The 23,376-nt window shown below is 30.3% G+C and overlaps 4 protein-coding genes across 4 annotated transcripts; 1 reads left to right on the forward strand and 3 right to left on the reverse strand.

Moving 5' to 3' along the window:
- Positions 1-114: 114 nt before the first annotated feature.
- Positions 115-1,584, reverse strand: PGO_061730 (protein phosphatases PP1 regulatory subunit sds22; the record flags this gene model as incomplete). The annotated part of the gene is made up of 4 exons (XM_028686816.1): positions 115-717; positions 901-1,000; positions 1,163-1,293; positions 1,465-1,584. 4 exons carry the CDS (start codon positions 1,582-1,584, stop codon positions 115-117), a joined length of 954 nt encoding a protein of 317 aa, XP_028542617.1.
- A 1,097-nt stretch (positions 1,585-2,681) lies between these two features.
- Positions 2,682-7,619, reverse strand: PGO_061740 (hypothetical protein, conserved; the record flags this gene model as incomplete). Its single annotated transcript, XM_028686817.1, has 2 exons — positions 2,682-2,743; positions 3,077-7,619. The coding sequence occupies 2 exons, from the start codon at positions 7,617-7,619 to the stop codon at positions 2,682-2,684; spliced, it is 4,605 nt and encodes a 1,534-aa protein (XP_028542618.1).
- An 838-nt stretch (positions 7,620-8,457) lies between these two features.
- Positions 8,458-10,068, forward strand: PGO_061750 (hypothetical protein, conserved; the record flags this gene model as incomplete). Its single annotated transcript, XM_028686818.1, has 1 exon — positions 8,458-10,068. One exon carries the CDS (start codon positions 8,458-8,460, stop codon positions 10,066-10,068), a length of 1,611 nt encoding a protein of 536 aa, XP_028542619.1.
- Positions 10,069-11,667: 1,599 nt separating this feature from the next.
- Positions 11,668-16,209, reverse strand: PGO_061760 (S-adenosylmethionine decarboxylase-ornithine decarboxylase; the record flags this gene model as incomplete). The annotated part of the gene is made up of 1 exon (XM_028686819.1): positions 11,668-16,209. One exon carries the CDS (start codon positions 16,207-16,209, stop codon positions 11,668-11,670), a length of 4,542 nt encoding a protein of 1,513 aa, XP_028542620.1.
- Between the last annotated feature and the right edge of the window lie 7,167 nt (positions 16,210-23,376).

A 23,376-nucleotide genomic window follows, 5' to 3' on the forward strand; every position in this document is an offset into this window, starting at 1 on the left:
TTTTTACAATATCTAGTGGATTTATTCATTCAATGTTTTTTAGAGGTATAAATAATCATTATATAATATAAACATATATCATAGAATAATGTTTTGTTCAACAAATATGTTTAGTTATTCTTTTGGACGACTACTGGTTTGACTCTGAGAAACTTTTATAGGGCTAATAGGTAATGCATCCAACTGCTTTAGTTGGGGAAGAATCGAAATTATCTGAGACCTATAGTTATCCTTCAATGTTTCCTGGATTTCATTTTTTTCCAAATATAAAGTTTTTAAATTTTCATTTTCTCTTAAATTTTTAATCATTTCAATGTTATGAATATTGTTGTTATTTAACCACAATTCTTCTACTGATTTTAATTCTGAACATATTAATATATTTTCAATTTCGTTATATGATAAATCAAAAACCTTTAGATGTTTTAATTCTTTTATGTTGTCTATAATGAAACTTAATTTATTATAACTCACATACAATTCTGTAACTTGGGGTATATTTTGGATGGAATCAACAGACCAATTTGTTAAACGATTATGCTGCAAACTTAATTTTTTTAATTTAGGGAAAAAGGGTATATTTAGTTCTTCTATCTTGTTCTTTCCGAGCCATAATTCTTCTAAGTTTGTTAAATTTTCCAAGTTTTCAATCTTTCTAATTTTATTGTACCCCAATTCTAGTAATCTCAACTTTTTACAGTTTTGCAGATTTTCGATCTGAAAAATTGGCATCAAAAAGGGGTGGGAGGAATGAGCACTTTGTGCGTTTTTCAAGAAGGCATATACAAGTATATACGCATACAAGCACATACATATATATGAATATACATATGTATATTTTCCCTAAATCTCTCTGCGTTGCATATAGCCACGAAGCAATGTTCTTGCAGGTCTTGTTACTTTTGCAATTTTGTTGCTCGATAGATATAGCTCCTCTAGGTTTATTAGTGTGTCTATATTTTCAATGATCCTAATTTTGTTGAAGGAAAGGTCTAGTATTCTGCGAGTTGTGCCGGGGGATCACATATATGTTTGTAATTGTGTGTGTGTGCACTTCTCGACACAAGAATAGATAGGAGGAAATGTAATTGTAATACATAAGGGACATGACCTCGTTATAGTAACGAAATTAACAATTTGGAAAAAATAAAATAAACATTACTTTAAATTTGTAAGCATGCATATATTCTCTATTTTTTTAATAGAATTTTCATATAATTCTAGGTTTTCCAATTCCAAATTGTTTTCCAAATTTTCAATTTTTTCGATGCAGTTGGATATGAGCTGAAGGATCTGTAAGGTAGATAACATTAGAAAAAAAAAAAAATAAAATAAAATAATATAACCGGAATGATAGGATCATAAATTGTCAAGAGCGTGCATGTCTTTATGTACCCGCGTATGTAGCATCCATATACGAGCGCATGCGGGTGTTCCAACTTGTGTGTTGCTGTAGGAACTCACCTTCAGGTTCTTGCATTTGTCGACATTCTCTATCTTCCTAATTCTTGCATACTGATGCGAAATTATGGTCTCCTTTTCATCAAACGTGGTTATTTCCCCTAGGACATTGTACGTGGTCATGGCTAAACTGTAACTACAAATTTTTTCAGTTTTTTTTCTTGTATATTTCTGCGTGCGTTTATGTATTATATATACTCACTTCTTTCGATGTTGCACCGTCTGCCTTTGCTGTGGGAGAAGAATGGAAGGTCCCTCGCTTGTGTTTTACACTCTCGTTAAGGGAAATATTAACGGCAAGGTTGGCATCAAAAAAAATTAGCATAAAAAATTAGAGTCAAAATTGATGATAAAAGTTGGAAGGAAAAAATAAAGGCAATATTTGTGAATACAAATTGTACATTTTGCGTTTTCGTTTAGGTCCAATTTTCCATTCCCTAACACTACAAACTTGATATTTCAACAGATCAATAACCATTACTCATTCTTCGAATACTTGTTTTATTTTTATGCTCTTCTAACATTCCCTTTCCAATAAGTATTTGGAAAAATGAAAAAAAAAAAAAATTACAATTCTGTATGTGTAAAAATAATGCCTTTATTTTTTTTTTTTCTTTTTTTTTCCCGTATGCTCTACAAGCTTTCCTAAAATTTTGGCATAATACTTTTTCTTTTCAATACATCACCGCATATTCATCAGTGAATGCGTATTCATTTCATTATTTAGTTTATTTTTTTTAAGAAGATTATATTATGTTCACTGTAATATCGATAATTTAGCAATCACGCTATTGTGCTCTTGTATGAGAGATTACGAGTAAGAGATATAAAAAATATCCTGTGTGACGGGTGTGAACACATGTGTAAAAAGGAGCATAGCTATTTTTTTTTTTTTTTTTTTTTTTTTTTTTTTTTTTTTTTTTTTTTTTGGGTGGGATTTAGTAGGAGAGGACAGTGAGTCAAGAATAGGAAAAAATTTGGGTATCGTTAAATTTTGACAACGTGCAAAATAAATTGTTTGAGAAGTAGTTGACCAATCATTTGGTTATATATTACTTTACATAGAGCAGTGCATATAACACATAAGAATGTGTATATATATTATATGTATATATGTATACATATAGCATAGAATGAGGAAGAACAAAATTTCATGTTATTTTATTTTTTTTTTTTTTTTTTTGAAAGAAATTAAAAAAACTTTCACAACAGATTCGTTACTATTTTGCAATACACCAGATACATTGGGGGGTGGGACGTATTAATGAAAACGAGTTATCCACTGTGTCGGTCACATTTGGTGTATATATATACAAAGAGTATACATGTCGCTATAAAAATATAAAAAAAAAAAATGCGATTTTCTCAGATATACAATATTAGACATGCTGAGATATTGATAGCATGCAAGCATGCATAGAAAACATAGATACATACGCAGAAAACATAGACACACGCAAAGAAAACATAGACACATGCAAAGAAAACATAAACACACGCAAAGAAAACATAGATATGCACGTGGTAGAGGCCTTCCTCCCTGTTGGATCAGTTTGTCACTTTGCTGACATCAAGTCAAAACGGCCTTTGGCATAAAAGAGAAAGTGCAACAAACTCGGGTAAGGGTATTCCGATTGAAGGCCCCTGAAATAATCGTGCATGTTGTGGGGAAAACACAGTGCACCTGATTTGTCCAATATGAAGGAAAAAATGGAGGGGAAAAGTGCAGTCAAGTCAATTAGGTAATTGTTTTCTGCCTTTCCATAATAAGTAGATGTCGTGAAAACAACATAATTCTTACTGTCAGGAGAGAAACAAATAAATACATTTTTTGATAAAATCTTTAATAAATCTCTATCACTGTAGAATACATTTCGACACTCCACTGGAAATGATATAGATGAAAAAAAAAATAAAATTGATAATATTAGAGGATTAAAAAAATATGCCATTTTAAATGATTCAATAATTTTTTCAAAAATCATAACGGATAATTTGGAATTAATTTGTATTTTTTTTTGTTCAATACACGATTTTATGTTTCTTTTATTTTTTTCCAAAATGCGTGTAACATGTTGGCTGAGTAGGTAGTTGTATCTGTCAACACCAATCCTACTATCACCATTCTCTTTCTTTTCTCTTTCCTTATCATCTCCAATTTCGTCCCTTTGAAAATCGCTTATAATGTTATAAATATGATGCACACATGGGATTTCTTCTGCAGATGAGGAGTTTTCTATTTCCCCATTATTAGCCGAACATGATATTGGTTTAAATATGTACTCTTGTACTATGAGTAGCAGATCTGTATAAATATCTTTCTTCTCACTCAGGGAATCCCCAATGGATTTGCACTCATTTATGATAAAAAGTTGAATGAAAAATTTAAGAAATGTTGATACTGTTATGTGTTTTCTGACAAAATAGATAATGTGTCTATTCAATAAAAATTTTAGTACATGGGAAATATATGTCTCTTCCTCATCAGTCAAACCAACATTGACAGCTTCACTGTGAGAACTTTGATTGTTAGCTTCTTCCAAGTTATTTCTTCCTCTATCTCTTTTTTCTCCTATTTTATCATCCATTGGATGATTGCATTCCTTGAACACATTCTTAAGAAGTAGAAAAAGGATATTTTTCTTGCTATGGTATAGCATGGATTTTCCCTGCATGTACTTCCTTAGAAATAGTATGATGTGTTTCGGAATGTTAATGTGGTCATAACTATTTGGAGATGTTTCTTTACTTATTTTCTCATCATGTTTATTCATTTTTACGAGGTAAGTATCTAATTCTTTTCTCTCTTTTTCATGTGTATAATTATCTTTTTCTCTACTTGAAATGTTTCCAAACTGTTCAAAATTCTCCGATAAAAGAGCTTTTGGCTCCTTTTCTTCAACCCCACACATGGTACCAACAACCGGATTGACAAAAATTTTCTTCAAACAGATGTAAGTTAATGATACAGATGAACATAAGCTGATTGAATAGAGCAGCCTGTCCACATTTTCATTGTCCGATTGATTGGTGAGAGTGGATATACTATAACGAACATTTGAAAGTGTATGAATGTTGTAAAAAAGGTATGAAAGGGGTAAGAAGATGTTATACGAATCTAACACATTTTCCACATGAAAAATATTTTTTTTAAAATGTATTAGCGTTTCTTGTTCAAATTGTGTAATATCTTCCGAAATGTGTTTAAGTGAATTTACTACTATATCGTTATGTTTATCGGATGAAAAAAAAAAAAAATGTAGCTCTAAGACGATAAGCAAAATAATATTAATAATTTGGAGATAAATAACAAAGAAGAAATGCAAATCGATTTCATTTTTGTAAATAATGTAGTTGAAGGGAATAGGAGAACTATTCATCTGATGAATTATCTTTTTAATTATATTCATATCACACGTATCCTCTTGATTCTCCATCTCTGCATAAGCTTCTAATAAATAGTTTAACTGCTCGATTACAAAGGGGGTTATAAGTTTCAACATTTTTAAGAGTAACTGTGTATTGTCATAACTAATATACTTTTCTTTGGGCACACGATTTTTCCTTATAAACCAGAAGACAGAGAAAAAGTATATCCCACATTGGTAAATTAATTCCAGATTGCATAAATGATTAAAATTCCATTTTTTGGTTTTTTTTTCATCCCTTTTGATTAACACACCTGATATTGGTTCATCTAATTTGTAAGTATCTACATTAACGTTAAAAACAGTACTCATTTGAATTTTCAGAGTGTTCATGATTTTATTTGTATACAAAAATCCTGATAAGTCGGTATTCGATCCTACGATGTTGTAAGTGGTCAGATACAAATAAGCTTGTGAGAGAAACTTTTTATACACTACATGGTCGTCAGTAGTATTTATTTTATGAATATCGTTAATCAGCTGATGAAAATAATCAACGGGCTCTATATACAAGTTGCAATAGAGTAGAAGTCTGAATATTTTCAAAATTTCGCTAGCAAGGAAAAAGGAAATTCTTTTGTCTCCATTCTTTTTGTTAAATGGAAGAGTTCTATAGAATAACAAAAATGACAAAATGTCAAATTTTTGTAAAAAATTTTTGTCATAATTGTAAATAAGGGTATACTTTATTAACATTATTAAATTGTGAATGAATTTTATTTCGATGTGGCTATTTTCTTCCTTTTTATACTTTTCGTACGTTTCTTTTTTTTTTCTAACCTCGTTCAGTTCGCTACCTACTATCTTAGACACATAAATATTTTCTAAACTTTTTAACAAGCTTTCACATTTTAATATATTCACGGCTTCTCTATTTCTGATTAGTAATCCTATTAAAAGACATATACAACTATTTTCCACTTCAACTGAGCCAAAGTTATTGACCATAATGGTGCTGATATTAGTGAGTATATCCATATGCTTGGTTCCTTCAAAATTATTCAAATAAATCATTTTAAAATTTATGTTATGCATTTCTAGCATATCATCAATACAGTTGTTCAGAGTTTCTAAATCTGAAATTATCTCTCCAGTTATCCATGTTTCTTTTAATATATATTTTTTGCATTTTTTTCCCAGTTTTTTCGTGACATCCGACCATTCTGTGCTATTCGTTTCAGTGCAGTTGTCCCTCGGGTATTCTGTCTCCTCCCCCCTTTGTGTGTCTCCATTTGGGGTGTTATTTTCTCCTCCATTTTTCTCTCCATTTTTTTCTCCATTTTTTTCTCCATTTTTTTCTCCATTTTTTTCTCCACTTTTTTCTCCATTTTTTTCTCCATTTTTTTCTCTATTTTCTTCTCCATTTTCTTCTCCATTTTTTTCTCTATTTTCCTCTCCATTTTCCTCTCCATTTTCTCCTCTCTCCACTCCTTCCCTCTTCCTAGTAGTGTAAAAATAAACGTTATATCCCTCGAAAAGAAAAATGCTATCACTAAAAAAGTCCAAGTAGGAAAACAGTTCATAGTCGTAAAAATATTTGAGCACTGGAGAATTTTGCTTCGAAGAATAATCAAAAATGACTTCCTCTTTTAATGTACATACATTGTTCGGGAATGTGTAGCTAGCCAAACAATTCAGACAACTAATTTCGATATTTTTATTTCTATTATGGTTTAATATAAATATTAACTTGTTGAATATGTTTAAGTCATTGTTTAGGTAATTGAAAAACCTTTTGTATGTAAATCCAAATGAATATTTGTCTTTCCTCAAAAAGTTAACAGTATCGAGATTAAGAGTAGATTTAAATTCTTCATTCAGATGAGAAACTTTTAAATATGCTTTTGTGAATACATTTTTCATAATTTTAAGAGATATACATACTTGATTGTTATACAAGCTTTGACATAAATGCACGAGTTCTGTAAATGTGTACCCACTATTTAATGGTTCATCATTGTGATGATATAATCCATCAAAATAATTATAGATTTGTTTATTTGTTATTTTATTAAGTTCATTTTCATTTACTTGTATTCTTAATTTGCCTTCAAAATCGAATCGTACTTCATGCAATTTTATTTTGTGCAAATTTTTTATTTCTCGAATTTCTTCATCATATACTGGATTTGTCCACTGTAGCTTTGCTACTTCATTTTTGTTCAGTTCAAATATCACGTTGTACTTTTGCATCCCATCCTTCTTGTGGTGATAATTCTCTTCAATTTTATCATTTTGAGAATTTTTGCACTTATTCAATTCTCGCATTTCGACCAATTCAGTATTTTTATCTTCCCTTTTTGTATTCTCATGATGATTTTCTTCTAGGTCTTTTTTTTTCTTCATATCACCACAACTCTCTTCATAAATTTTCCTCAGGTCCAGTTTTTCCCCTATCTCGTCTTTTTGCAAATTCAGCTTGCTTCTGTGTAGGGCTGGTGGAAAGCTTACCTTCAGGTTGTCGTTTGTTTGACCAATGCACATCAGTGGATTCTCCATCACACTTTGGCTAGTTTGGTTGTTTCTACAGTTTCTCTGTTCCCTTGGCCAATTCTTATCGTCTCCTCGACAGGCTACATTTTCCTCCTCTTCTCCTTCCCCATCATTGTCGCTCGACGAACTTGCATACTTTTCAATTATCTCAAAATTGCACTGGCTGAGAATTGATTGATCATTTGTTCGTTCCTGACGCAGTTTGTCTTGAAGACTTTCATGTGATGAAGTCTCCATGGTGAGTGCCTCGAGAAGGATTTAAGTGTTGCTCTGTAGTTGTGCAACATAAGTGGTTACACCACAACGTGAGCACTATGCGCGCTTTCCAGTTTTGACATTTATTATTGCTATTATTATTATTGTTATTATTACTGCTATTATTGTTGCTATTATTATTGCTACTATTGTTGCTATTATTATTGCTACTATTATTGCTATTATTATTGCTACTATTTTGTTTTATTTTATTTTTTTAACTTAATTCATTTTCGCCGCGGTTTCCTAAATGAACCCATTCGGCAATAGGATCATTTGGTTCCTACATGGAAAAGGCGTGGCAGAAATGCACAGAAAAAATGCATAGTAAAAAAAAAAAAAAATTATTACTCCATTGCCACCAGGAGGGATGCACTCAGTGGTGATCTTACAAGATAACATTACATGAGTGAAATGGCAAGAACAGCGCTGTGTGTGATAAGTTCGTTTGATTGGATTATTTTTAGTCAGCAATTTATTTACACGTGCTTGCATCATTTGCATCTCAGTGCAAAAAAAAAAAAAAAAAAAAAAAAAAAATTCCTACTGGCGTGCAACAGAAAATGATTCCGTATAAGGCTCATTTGCAGATTATGAGAAAAATGGTGATGAGGAAAATATGTTCAGTTTCACTCCATTTCAGTTTTATGTTCTTTTTTGCTCCTCTTGCTTTTATCACTCCTCTTGCTTTTATCACTTCTCTTGCTTTTATCACTCCTCTTGACTCTATCACTCCCCTTGCCTCAATAGCGAAGCCATATTATACACGCTAATTACAAACGTGCTAATTTGAACACTGCAAGCTTGAGAAGACGAAAGAATGATAAAATGGGCAAGGTCGGTTGCTAGGTTAAAAATAAAAGGAAGGAGTGGCACACACAAAGGGTTTGGAATATCAACTGAAGAGCGGAAATGGTTCGGATCAAGTAGTAAAAACAGTGAATATGTAGGGAAAGTTATAAACGAAAATAAGTATGAGCATATAAAGGATTTGAAAAGTCAAGAATTAAGAGTATTGTCTGAAAATTGTTGCGCCAAAAGAACACAAGATGTTGTAATATGGAGTGAAATATCAAGAAATGCTATTGAAAAATGTGAAGACTTTAAATATTTTGATGCATTATTACTTCTGTCCTCTTTTGAAAAAATGAATATTATAGATAATAATTTGTATAAAACATTTTCAGATGTATTTTTAAAACAAATAAATCATTTGGAACCAAGACATTTTATTATGTTAATAAATTTATATTGTAAAGCTAATATATTTCCTCGTGTTTTATTTGTTCAGGTTTTTCATGCTATTATTAAATACTCGTCTAAATTATATCCAGAAGAATATGTTGATTTGTTATCATGTTTTGCTGATTTAAACATAGTGAATAAAGATTTGATTAAAACATTATGTAAATCCATTTCAAAAAATGTAAATCTCTTTGATTATGTAAACGTATGTAGCATTGTTGGTTGCTTACGACGTTTAGAAATTCATGATGACGTAATTTATTACGTACTTGATGAAAAACAACAGAAGGAACTAAAATTATTAACAGTTCAGGAGATATTTGATATTATTAAAAAAATAAAGTTCCTTAAATATAGTTGGGAATTATATGAACAGGATTTGATTAAAGAATTTTTAAATCGTCTAAATAATTTCAAAGGAGAAAAAGACATAAACCAGTTGGATGATCCATTTATTTGTTTAAATTTTTTAGTATCCAAAAATTACATAACCAACAATTTTCTCTTAGCACTAAGCAAATGGTGTGCTTCACATGTGTATGAATATCCCTCGAGATCTTCTAAAAGACCCCTAGCTTATCAGCTAATTAAATTATACCAACTTATGAAACAAAAGAATGTTCAGAATTATGACTTCATTGAAAAAGCCATACACAGGTTTGTAATCAGCCGTGGGGGGTTAGCTGTAAACAGAGATAAAATGAACAAACCTGTTTCTTATCAAAAGGGTAGGAAGTATATCTACACTCAGGATCCAATCGAAGCACGTTCTGGAATGCACAATACAATGAAAGCTGAAGTTAGAAAGGGCCTAGAGGTATCTACAAATATGGCTATAACAAATGATTACCATCCCTTACATGATTCAGAAGAGCAGAACATATCTACAAACATAGAGGATGACATACTTAAAAAAACACAAGATGAGGAAGAAAAATACCTACACAAGAACTTGATGCAAAAAAGTAATGATAATACAATGCGACATAATATACCATTTGATGATTACAATTATGACCATCATCCAAAACATATGTCGAAAAAACAGAGATCTATTAATTTGAGCTTGGAGAAAAATACTGAAAATAAAAAGTCTCCTACACACTCGAATGGAAGGTATTGTAACTTCAAACTGCGCCAAAGACCGAAGCGAACCAAAAATAAAGCTGTCCCGGATGGAATATAAAACCGATTAAGTCACATTACCTGTAGTGTTTCAATTATACAGGGTAAGGGGGGGGGGGGCAGTGTGTATCACCATCACACCACCACTACTACACCACTTTTGTGCAACATACACATGTACGTGGATTTATAGGATGAAGGGATAGGTAAATATATCTTCCCCCACTTCCTACTCTTTTTTGTTTATCAATATTATCATTTTTATTATTGCTATTTTTCCCCTGTCCTGTTTTTCATCATTTTGAGTATTACTTCACTACCCACGCCAAACAATAACACAGAACTTTTTTCAATTTCTATTTCGTATAATTGTTTTATTATTATTTTTTTTTTAAAGCTACTGATTAGGTTTTTTTTTTTTTTTTTTTTTTTTGCATTATTATTCATTTTGTTAATTAAAGAGACGTATATAGGTAGACGTAAGGTGGAAAAAGCAATTATCTAATGAGAAACGTAACAAAACAAAAATGAGTTTTTTTCTAAATACAAAGTTATGTAGTACATATAAACTCATGGGTAGATAAGCTGTCATGCACATATGCAAGCATGAATGGAAACATATGTAGATAAGCCCCATATGTGTCTTTTTTTAGTGAATTTTTCTGTGTCATATTTCTTCAATGTAACTTAGCTGAATCTGCTTAAAGCTGTTTTTTTTTTTTTTTTTTTTTTTTTTGCACTGTACAGATACGTGTGGTTTTACTTGATTACTTCTTTTTTTTATTGTTCTATCCAAACTGTCATATGTTTCTTTTAAACATACACAAGCGGGTGAATAAAAAAAAAAAAAAAAAAAAAGCCGAAATTTATAATAACGTGTAGAGAATTTCTGTATATGTGTTTATACGCCTACACATACGTACATATTTTCATATGAATACTTGACTTCAATAAACACAAGCTGTCGTTCCTTACTTTCCTTCCGTAAATATATATATATATATATATATATATACATAGTAAAATTTAGGTAATTTAAAAATTAAAACAATTAAATATGTAATGCGAATGTGGACGCATCATAATATAGAAAAGACTAAATTGTAAATAAAAATTTGCATTTGCTTCTTCTTCCTTTTTTTTAATTTTTTAGGGTTAATTTGAGGCTTATTCTAATTTTATGTACTTGTTGTTATGCATTATTGTGATCTTTGAATTTGTTCTATTTTGAGGTCTCTTCATTTGTTATATTTTTACGCCTTTTTAATTATACCCTTTTTACGCCTTTTTACTTATACTATTTTTATGCCTTTTTCGTTATACTATTTTTATGCCTTTTTCGTTATACTATTTTTATGCCTTTTTCGTTATACTATTTTTATGCCTTTTTCGTTATACTATTTTTTTTTGTTTTATTATTTTTATTTTTTTAATTTTGTTTCTAACATTTTTTCATTTCCCTTCCTTTGCTCCGTTCCACGATTCGTGCGCAACTAACACTTTCTTTTACCTCATTACACGCCACGGGTTCTAAAGTCATCTAGTCCCACCCCCAATTTTGCAATGATTCTTGCGAAAAGTATCCCCTACACACACATACATATATGTATATATATGACCACGCACGATGATATACTTTCTACTAGTTCTTCGCGGAACCTTACTTGTGAAAGGGAAATGACTTCTTCGGAAAAATATACAACTTCTGGCACTTTTGAAATCCATTGAAGTTTGAAGAACTAACAAAAGTGTATGCCCCCGCATATTCATAAATAATCCAATCATTTATGTAGCATTCGGGAAGATAAGTAATGGATGTAATCATATCGAGACCATCACAGGATTGACCAAAAATGTTCGCCAAATATAGAGGAGAGTTCAATAAATTATCATTCACGCTGAAGTTATCATTACCACTCGTGCGATCACTTGAACTAATGTTATCAAAAGCATTCATCTTATCAATTGAACTCATCTTATCAATTGCACTCATCTTATCAATTGCACTCATCTTATCAATTGCACTCATCTTATCAATTGCATTCATCTTATCAATTGCACTCATCTTATCAATTGCATTCATCTTATCAATTGCATTCATCTTATCAATTGCATTCATCTTATCAATTGCACTCACATTATCAATTGCACTCCCGTTATCAGCAGCACTATTGCTTGGGTTTCTAAGTACATAGACAGGAGATCTATTGTACTCATCAAATATGATTCCACTGAAACATCCATATATACTATCACTTACGTAGTATGAGTAGTAGTTATATCGATTGTCATTGATGTTTACCACTTTTCTTTTAATGTTTGTTATGTTCCCTAACTTGGAATGATTGTTACAAATTACATTGTTGTTTAGATTCGTGTGGCTCAATAGTAGAAGTGCGTCTGAATTTTCCATATCATCCTCCTTTTTATTTGCTTCTCCTTCGTATGTCCCTATCATGTCACAATCATGCATCGTGCTTTCGATCCCGTCTGTAGCTCTATCCAATGTGTAGATACTTGATCCTGTCACATCATCGTTGCAATCTTCTTTTCCACATTCACCGCTATCCAACTGTGCACCATCGCCCCCAACACCACCATCACCACCTTGTCCTATATTAACCTGATTTGTATGATCACTTTTTTTTTTTGCAAAATCAAACGGATCCATACCCTTCATATCACTAAGTTTAATGGCTTTAAATGTTGGGTGTCTTTTTCCAATAACCTTAACAGCTAAGGTACATGAAGCTGCAACCATGTATCTTCCTGGTTCACAAATAATTTTTAACTTGGATTTAATATCCTTAAAATAATGTTCAATTGACATATTAATGGCTAGTGCAATTTTTTCAAAGTTGTAAAAGTTATATTTAGTTTTCATAACAGATTTTTCATTTAAGAAACTTTTTATATCCTTTTTTAATTCCTCTTCATTTAAAGTACAGTAATTTTTCTTTTCATGTTTTTTAGCACTATCATATTCTAATTCTTCAGGATATCCTCCTCCTAAATTTAAAATTTCGAATTCATATCCCAATTGTTTACTTATATTCCATACATCTCTTGATAATTTAATAGCTTGACAGTAGTCGAATAAATTTTTCGTATTACTACCTACATGGAAAGATACTCCAATGATATTTAAATTATGTTTTTTTCCAAAGGTGAGGATATTTTTCCATTCATATTCATTAGCCCCATATTTCGATGACATGTAAGACTTATAATTTTTAAAATCGACATTAATACGTAGGAGAAGTGAACATTTGGGATGATATTTGTATATTTTTTTTAACTCTTCGATATTGTCAAATGTACATAAATTTATATTCTCATTTTTTGCATATATTAGAGAATTTACACTTTTTATCGTATTGGCATATATAATTCTTTTTCTTGAAATATTTGGTAGCACTGTTATTAACTTCTTTACTTCTCCAACAGAAGCACAATCAAAATTGCAGTTTAGTCCATATAAAAATTTAATCACAACTTCATCATTATTGCTTTTTACAGAGTAAAATGGTGTGACACTTGGTAGGTTCTTTTTGAATCTTATATATTGCGCTAGAATTTTTTGTAAATTTATACAAACAACAGATGTTTCAATATCTTCATTCAAAATTTTGCTAAGTGTGTACATTTCAATTTTGTTCTTTCGGTAATAATTCATCATTTCTTCTTTGAGTTTTTTTTCTGGACATTCCTCATTTTTATCTGGTTCTTCTACGTTACCTGTTAATATATGCTTTCGTTCATCTTTATTATTTGAGCTGTGTCTCACTACTTCATCCTGTGCTTCTATATTAATTTCCATTCCTTTCAATTCGATGTCACAATCTGGAGTCCTACTACTTATACTTAACGAATCCTCGGTTACCTTTCTACTAGAACCTTCGTCACTACCAATTTTGTAATCATTAATTGGATGCATATTGTTACAACTACTTTCCGATTCGGTCATCATATCTACCACCATTACTCCATTTTGTTTGCAGAAGAGGTAGCTGTATGTGTACATGTCATTTAGTTCGTTCTTTTGTAAAGATGTTAATGAGACGTAATTGTTTATATTCTTTTTCTCAGCAATTGGCAGAAATATATTAACACTCTTGCCATCGTTCATATTTTTCAACTCGTATACAAAATACTGGATCTTGATAAACCCAATGGTAAGTTCTTTCATACACACAATTGCATAGTATTGCTCATTGTTCAGGACTAGGTTGTTGCAAAGTTTGCCATGCAAAGAGCTCATTACATTTGTGTTAGATGTTCCAATTTCATCACCATATATGGATGTGTCGCAATGATAATTTATAATATAAAACAACTTTCCTCTGTAAAAATTCAACTGGTTACTCATAAATTTTACAAAATTCTCAGTTCTTATATCACTTGAAACTTCTATCGAGGTATAGGACACCAAATCTTCCGGTGAATAGTGTACACAAAAGTAATTATTCTTATAAGAAACATTGCATGAATATCCACATGGGGTAAAATAAAATTCGTTGTACAAAAACTTTTCCTTATTATTATGTGCACTCATGCATTCATACAAATTCGTGTCAATTTTTTTCACGCAAACATTGGAACTACTTTTTTCTATCTGATTCATTTGGTTAGTATTTCCTGTTGGCATTAAAGATAAGGATGATGATATCGATAATAATTCTGTTCCTTCTTTCAATCTAAGGCAATTATCCAACATGTTAAAATTGTTTAAATTTGTGTACTCATTTGACAAATTCGTTACATTATCATCGATCGAACTGCATTGTAATGATGTTGTTATTATTCCACTTCCAGTTTCTTTTTCTTTACTAATAGATTCATTACGAAAATAAAATTCTTCAAAATATGCGTTGTTGTTTTCTTTTTTCTGTTCAATTTTGATATCTATTTTTGTTCTAAAATCTAAGGGTTGAATTGTGCATTGTGTATTTGTGCTTGAATTTTCATCAAACGTTTGCCTAGTTGCATATCCGTTTTCATTCAAAATGGAAGGAAGTAGAAGTGTTTTTTCCTCTCCATTCATGTAACTACTACTATCACAACCATTAGAACTACTTGTGATGATGTTGTTATTTTCTCTGTTATTAATGCTGCTTGGACTTGTGGGAAATTCCTCATTCTTATACGATAATGTATCTTCGCTATTGGTTTCATCCAAATTTTTGTCATTAATATCGGTAATTTTCAAATGCATGTTGGTAAACACTTCTTTTTTTGCATGTGTATAGTATGCCATATCTTCTGTACCTCGAAATGGAATCGTCGTTTCTTTGTATAAATTATTTGTATTCGTTGTACTTTTAGAAGAGTATTCTGCACAGTCATAAGAATTTTCACTGCTACATATATCTGTTCTTTCATTTTCTTCGTATGCCTTTAGAGGTTCCATCACTTGTTTCTGAAATATTCCTAGAGAATCCTCATTCAAATATAGTTCATGAAATTTGGAACTTTCATTATACTTCTTAATTCCAAATATATGCATTTCGGAGCAAAATTTATAAGCACTAGTCATGCGCCTCATCGAATGGTTCATCATTTCATTTGTCGCATCATTTGCTGCTTCATTTGTTACCTCAGAAATTTGTGAAAAGAAAATGTAATGATTTCTCCCGAAAGGCAGAGGCGTATTTGCAAATTGGAAGTTCTTGAAAAAGAATTGGAAAAATGTTTTTTCATCTTCAATTGACTTATGTGGATATTCCTGCTCATAGTAGCCATCCTTAGACTTATTCTGATAATTCATGTGTGTAAAGAATGCATACTCAAAGTTGTTCTTTATAAAACTGATAATATCTGTTAGGTCATTTTTTTCAAGAAATGATTCGTCGTAAACCACATCTGTTTTCAAAGCATATTCATTCTTCATTTTAAATAACAACAAATCCACTAGAAATGGAATAAAAAATAAAACCTTCGTTTTTCCACATGTTTTTATAAATACCATATCTGTGTAAATGAAAAGGGAACTTTCTGACAACAGGTAAACTCGGCACATTTCTTCTGCTGGGGCTTGTCGATCTTCTTCTATCTCTGAAACAATGCTACATCCAATTAGATTCAATTTGTTTTCCCATTGTTCTCTTGAAATATCCAACAGGGACTTAATACCTCTTTCCTCGAAGCATTGTTTCTTGAGTTTAATGACAACTCTTTTTTCGATTCCCTCGAACGTGTTCATTTTTCTTACTCAGATTGGATATGGATAATGGTGGTGGTACAACGTATGTATGTATTAGGTCTATAAATGCGTGGCTCTTCTCCAATTGGATTGATATAAAAAAAATATATCACTACAGCTGGCAACTAGTATATTTTAACCTCTTACACGTGATTTCTAGTATAGGTAATACAGGATGTTTTGGATAATCCTATATTTTTTTTTTTTTTTTTTCTCTTTGTTCTGGTTTTTCTGGTTTTTATAACGTTATTTAAATACACTACTAAAGTTGGAAACGCTTTCTTCGTGTCTTATATTTATTTGTGTCCTTTTTGAATTGTATAAATATATGCCAGATAGACCGTACAAACACATGTAATATGTATATATATGTGTTCGAAAATTGCAGATTTGGGCATAAATTTTCTCCCTTTATTATCTTGTTAAATCTTACTTTTTTTTTTTAAAAGCTATTCTTGAAATGTATGGGAATACGTAAATTTGAAAAATGAACAGTTTCTCCACTGTGGAAATTTTGAAGTATAACGATTATACAAATAAATTGAAAATAAAATAAGAAAAACTCGTATAATAACTGAAAAAATCAAGTCCAAAAAAAAAAAAAAAAAAAAAACTTGCGTCTTCAAATGGTTCACACTATTTTTAATACATCATTTATATAGCTGCAAATTTTTTGGTTTTTCTTCTAAAGGTCCGTAAAGTGAGGGGTTTCAATGAAGGCAATGATCTCTTGGTCTTGTTAGTTATTTACGCTCAACATGTGAGTAAAATGTATATACGTGTGAGTGTCTAAATATATACATATATGTATATACGCTTTTGGAGTTTCACATGTTAATCTTCTTAATCGTGTACCCATACATAAACGGCAGGTGTTGGGGCATTTATATATATATGGAAACTGTGGGATTTTACATATAATATGCTATGGTGTGTAGGGGGTTACTTTTCAATTTCTTGTGCTATTTAACTAGTATTTTAATTAACATATATAATGAAACATGTTGTTTCCTGTTTTATGGACATCACGTGGGCGTGTGGGGGGAGGGACTAAAGGTTTAATTATTCTGGTCCCAGTGTTCTCATAGGGTCACACACAAATATATATATATATATATATATAAACATGTATATATATACACTCCTTTTCCACTATTTTATTACGTATTTGCGCCTTTTTCCAATTTTTAAAACTCTTTGAATTCATGAAAAGTATTAAATCTTAACTCCTTTTATATTAGCCCATGACTCACTTAGGTTGATCCGCCTCCGCCTCTTTGCGTTAGCTTACTCCTATTCTCCTACTGCACCTTCCTCAAGTACTCTCCTCTGCTACCCAAATTGGCCAAACATTACAGTTTGCTATAGTACAATTAAATTAATAAGAAGGAGGGAGAGGGAAGGAGGGTTTATAAGGATCCTGGGTATATATGGGGGGGGGGGGGGGGGGAATCTTTAAAGCTGAATTTTCCTACTATGCTTTACTTGTGCTTTTAGAGGTTCTAATATATTAAGCTTATTGATATAATGAAAATTGTGTATATTCACACTGTGGATACCCTTGGATATGACTTTTGTATAGGGAAATATTATAAGTATGTATATATGTATTTACATGTGCGTATACGCAACGTGGTAATTTAATTTTTCCTTTTATAAGTCTCCTATATAATATTTGAATATGTGTTTTGGCCTCTAATCGTTTTTATACGTAATTAATTATGTTTTTATGCAACTTTGAGCGAATAAAAAAAAAGAAAAAGAAAAAGAAAGAAAGCTTCTCCCCTTATCTCTAATGACATGCGTATTAAATAAATGCTAGGGTATTCCCTCATTAACATTGGCACAGGCAAAAATGATCAACCTGACTTTTCTTTTCTGTTGGCTTCTTCGAAAAATTGATTTATTGAAAATCATAGTAAAATAATTTTATATATATATATATATATTCATAAGAGGGAAAAATATTCCTAGAGGGGTATATATTCATTCGGTAATATTATATATTTATATATACATATGCCGAGTGGTACACATATATGTATTTATATTCATAACTGAATACTCTTATTGAATAAGAGATATATGTTTGTGGGGGAGGTGTGGTGGTGGTGGTGGTGGGTTCTTCTTTTATTTTTTTTTCCCCTTTATATGTGCATATGTGCACGTAAATAAATGTCTTGGGTTTAATTGAGTTGCTAACAACAAACTGTTCCTAATAAAAGCTTATTTAGGTTTACGTACTGTATGTATATGCAGTTTATCTATTACAATGTATTGGCTTCACAGAAGGTCTTTTCTTATGCTAGCATTTGGTATACAAAAATTATTTTACTATTCAAGAGCACGTGATCGTTTCAAGAATCGTAGCAAAATGGAGTGAAAATTTTTATAAAATGGTGCGTATATATTGTGGTATAAATTGTGAAATACATGAAAAAAATGATCTCTGCTTCGTTCTTTTACCGTTGTTTTTTTTTTTTTTTTTTTTTTTTTTGGCTTATATATGCATAATTCAACTTGGATTATATACTTCGCGCCTTTTTTGGTCAATGGCAGAATTTATTTTCTCCACAAGTATTATTATATATGTACACACATATGTTCATGCGAGTTTACGCAGGTTTGTAAATGACAACGTCAGTTCTGCAAATATATATGGTTATTTATATCACTCAGGCCATGCAATGAACTGCTTTTTTTTTCTTTTTTTTTTTTTAATTTTGTTCTTACATATGTTGCGCTTCTGAGAAAAATCTGAGCTTATTTTAATTGAGCATAAGTTAATGTAGATTTACAAAGGTATACACGTGGGGGTATATGCGAATATGCAAGTAATTGCGTTATATATACAAAACATGCACAATCGTGGGTATCGTAACATAAATGTACAAATCACACAATTCATACATGCATGTATACTTAAATTTTTATAAATTCCTATAACACGATTGACATTATTTAAATATGTTATAAAATGTAGTAAATGAGAATAACATAACGGGAACAACAAATGTTCAAAACTTGATATAATAGCATAAATATATTTTTGCCTACTAGGAATTTTTTAAAATAATTTTTGATGATATTAATATTTTGAGTAAAACTGGATTTTGTGGGTTTTCGTTTAAACGTGGAAATCCTTTGTTTTATAAGATTGGATTGTTGGTTTTTCTCATTCGTTAGTTTTTTTTCGTTTTATAGTTTTTTCCGTTTGGTAGTTTTTTTTCGTTTGATAGTTTTTTTTTCGTTTGACAGTTTTTTTTTCGTTTGATAGTTTTTTTTTCGTTTGATAGTGTTATTTTCGTTTAATGGTTTTTTTCGTTTGATGACTTTTTTTTTTCATATGATTGGTTTGTTTCGATTGAACGTTTTTTTTATTGCTTTGGGTTTCGTTTATATTAATTTTTTTTCTTTGTTTGTGATGCGATTTTAATTTACTCTAAAGGCTTAATATATTTAAATTGGATGAAGTTAACTCGAAGTTGGTTGAACCGATTCAAATTTTAATTGTTTCTTTTTTAACTTTTGCCGTTAAAGTTTTAATTATACTTTTAATTTTGCCTCATTTTATTATTATTACAGATTACAGTAACGTATTTTTTACCTTGTTTAATTTTTTTTTTTTTTTTTTTTTTAATCCACCCGACTCCCATACATGTCGCATATATAAATAAATATAATGTATTATATATTCCACATATGTATAGCATGTATACATATATATATATATATTTATAACATCCTCTTGCATATGTAGTGCCGTACTATATATTTTTACATATCCGTATAATATATTTGCAAAATAACAGTGTAAAATGAATTTAGTCATTTCTTTTCCGCGCTATCATAGAGAAACTTTTTGAGTTAATTAAATAAAGGGTTTATGCAGCTTAAATTTTGTGAACTTAATTTTTTCTACATAGTGATAAATTGATGTTTGCTTTATATGCACTCTCATAATTCCAAGGGTGTTGAATCGGTACATGGCCCAATGTACCCATTGAAGAACTATTTTATTTATGTACTAAACTTGAAATTACGCAAATTGCAATTTGGGTATATGGGGGTTTGCAGTTATGACATATATATTATATGATATGTATATTGATGTAAGAGAATAGGGGGGGAGACATTACCTCCCCCCATGGTAGTAAGAAATGAGGGATGACGCAGAGCGTTTTAAATAGACCTTTTATATTTTATGTATGCCGATTCAATAGCGATAAGGGGAATAACATGAGTGGCGCGCACACGAGTATTATTGTCGTGTGTATATGTGTATACATATATTATATATATATATGTATGTACATATACATAGTGTGACCTTCTACATGCATCCGTCACATGCACCATATTACGCCAGCTACAAAGAAAGATTAAAAAAAGGGGAGACTGTTCGAAAAATGCTAAAAATATATATATACATAATACAATCATTGACAGTGCAAAATAGCCATTTTTTTTTTTTTTTTTTTTGCAGCTATAACAAGCTAGCTAAGACTAATGAAAACAAAGCAATTTAGGAAGCAACGGTTAAACATTTTTTTCTTCTTTTTCTTCTTTTTCTTCTTTTTCTTCTTTTTTTCTTCTTTTTCTTCTTTTTTTTTTTTTTTTTCTTCTTCTTTTTCTTTTTCTTCCTCTTCTTCTCCCTTTTTCTTTTTATTTCTCTTTCTTTTTTTTCTTTTTTTTTTTTTTTTTCTTCCCCATTATTGTTTCCACTTTGCTATACTTTTATGTTTTATCGTCTAAGGAATTTATTTGACACATTATCATCTTTTCCCCCACACTTATTCAATTTATGCATACATTTTATCTTCCCTTTTATTGAAGTTACAAGAAAAAGAAAAAAAAAAAAAAAAAAAAAAGATGAAAGAAAAAATATTGAAACTTCTTATCTAGAGTTGCTTGAATAAGCTCCCGAGAAATGAATATGCTTGCCTAAACATGTACATATGTAAAAATATATGCAGGGGTACATATATCATGAGAAAAGTCTTGCATGTATCGCAAATGGTACTGTACGTGGTTTTTTTTTTTTTTTTTTTTTTTTTTTTTATAACGCTTGAGACACCTGACAATGGATAAACTGTTAATATATGAATGCCCCAAAGTGAATAAGCAATATGAAATTTCAATGAACTCACGCTGGTGTAAAGATTAACAGAACTATTATTTCTACCTTTTTCCTCGATATTGACATATCTCTACAAAGGTGGATATAAAAAAAGTGCTAAAAATAACAGCACAGAGTGTTGATAGAACAATTTTTTTTATTTTCTTCACCTTCCCACTTTTGTTATTTAAGAATACATAAATTATAGTTAAGCATTCAGGGGCGCATATATACAAACGTGTATATATATATATATATATATGTATGAATATAATAGCTAAAGTGTGAAGTTATGTTGTTTTACACTTTTTGCGTATGACGTATGTACATATCACGAAGGTTAACAAAGGAATAAATACGCATCGCTGAGATCAATTTTTTAGTTTGTTTGTTTCAAATGGAATAACGCCAAATACTTAAGTAAATATTTATTTATCCATAACTGACGTAATATAATCCCCATCTCACCCTCTAAAATATGTCTCATTAAGATAGCATAATCCGAATTCGAATCATATGTATATATTTCTTTTTTTCCTATATTTATGCCGTTTCAAAATACGACAAAGACTGCGTTTGTTACGAGCTGTTCACGAAACAGGACTATATCTAAGATTCATTTTAATAAATATCAGAACGGGCTACTGGAAAAAAAAAAAAAATAGTATTCATGTAAATTCCATTTTGCATCATTCACATTTGATCATACCTTTATGATTCGATTATATATGTACATTCATTCACAAGCGTAACATGTTGTACATATAGTGATATTTTGTAATCCCTTTGTCTTCACAATCTCTCTACGTTTTTTCTACTAAGCAGGAGATAGAATCTCACTAAGTCCTATCATGTACACCCATAAAAATGAGAGAAGGGGAACAACGGAGTGTGTAATATTTCTTCTATTGTAGGTTAATGATTATGTGATGATAAATTCGAAAAATGTACATGCACAATTTTGAAAATATTAATGAAAAAGATAAAATATTCAAAATATCCCATATGCTACAAAATAAGTAACAATTTTCTACATTTGGAAAATGAGGTAAATGACTCTCCAAAATATTCCATAAACCAGTTCCGTTGTGCTACAATCTATTGGCATATGAGTGGATGCGTAGGACATGCACAAATGTAAGCATGTAAGGGTTTCATTTCATATTCCTCATAGAAAATCTGTTCCTCATTTTTTTTTTTTTTTTTTTTGTGCATATGCTATAACTTCATTTTATGGTGAGAATTTTGCTATTGTGTCACACAAATAAAACAAACTTACAGAACTAATTGAATTGCACAAATTAATACTGCAAAAATATATGCTGTATTTAATTTTGAAAATAAACTCAACAGATCGGACGTTTGCATTGTCGTTTGATAGAGAACAGGGATACTTGATAAGTCATTTTGACATTTTATAGTTTACAAATCGAATGACATTTTTAAGAACAGCTTTTTCATATGTAGTAAGATGTCGTGGATCATTTCTTAGCTGAGAAATGTAGTAGGCATAACATGATGACTGGAGAAATAAATGATAAAAAAAATAAAATAAATAGCAGATAAATAATAAAAAAATAAATAGTAAATAAATTATAAAAAAATAATAATTAATTAACTAATAGATAAATAAATAAGTAGTAAATAATAAAAAAAAAAAAAAAAAAGTAATAAATAGATAAAAATAAATTACCTAAATGATTTGCAATGGAAATTCTTACGAACAAGAGATATTGCCACATTCTTCTTTATATTAGACGATATAAAAGCTAAAAAAAAACTACCATGTTCAAGTTCTTATATGCATGAGAAAATAACATTTGTTTCATGCTTTTTTAAATAAACTTATTTTTTAGTGAAGATACCACGAGAATGAGGGTAATAATAAAATGGTAATGAGGTTTTTTTTTTTTTTTTTTTTTACACATGCCGTAGATTATAAGAACACGCACACATATGGAAATGGTTAGCTCACCTCCAAAAAACCATGTCGTTAAGGAATAAAATTAAAAACATTTGCTATGTGCGATAAGGTAAATTCAACAAAG

Source organism: Plasmodium gonderi, assembly GCF_002157705.1.
Source record: "Plasmodium gonderi DNA, contig: Chr06, whole genome shotgun sequence".
Taxonomy (NCBI): domain Eukaryota; phylum Apicomplexa; class Aconoidasida; order Haemosporida; family Plasmodiidae; genus Plasmodium; species Plasmodium gonderi.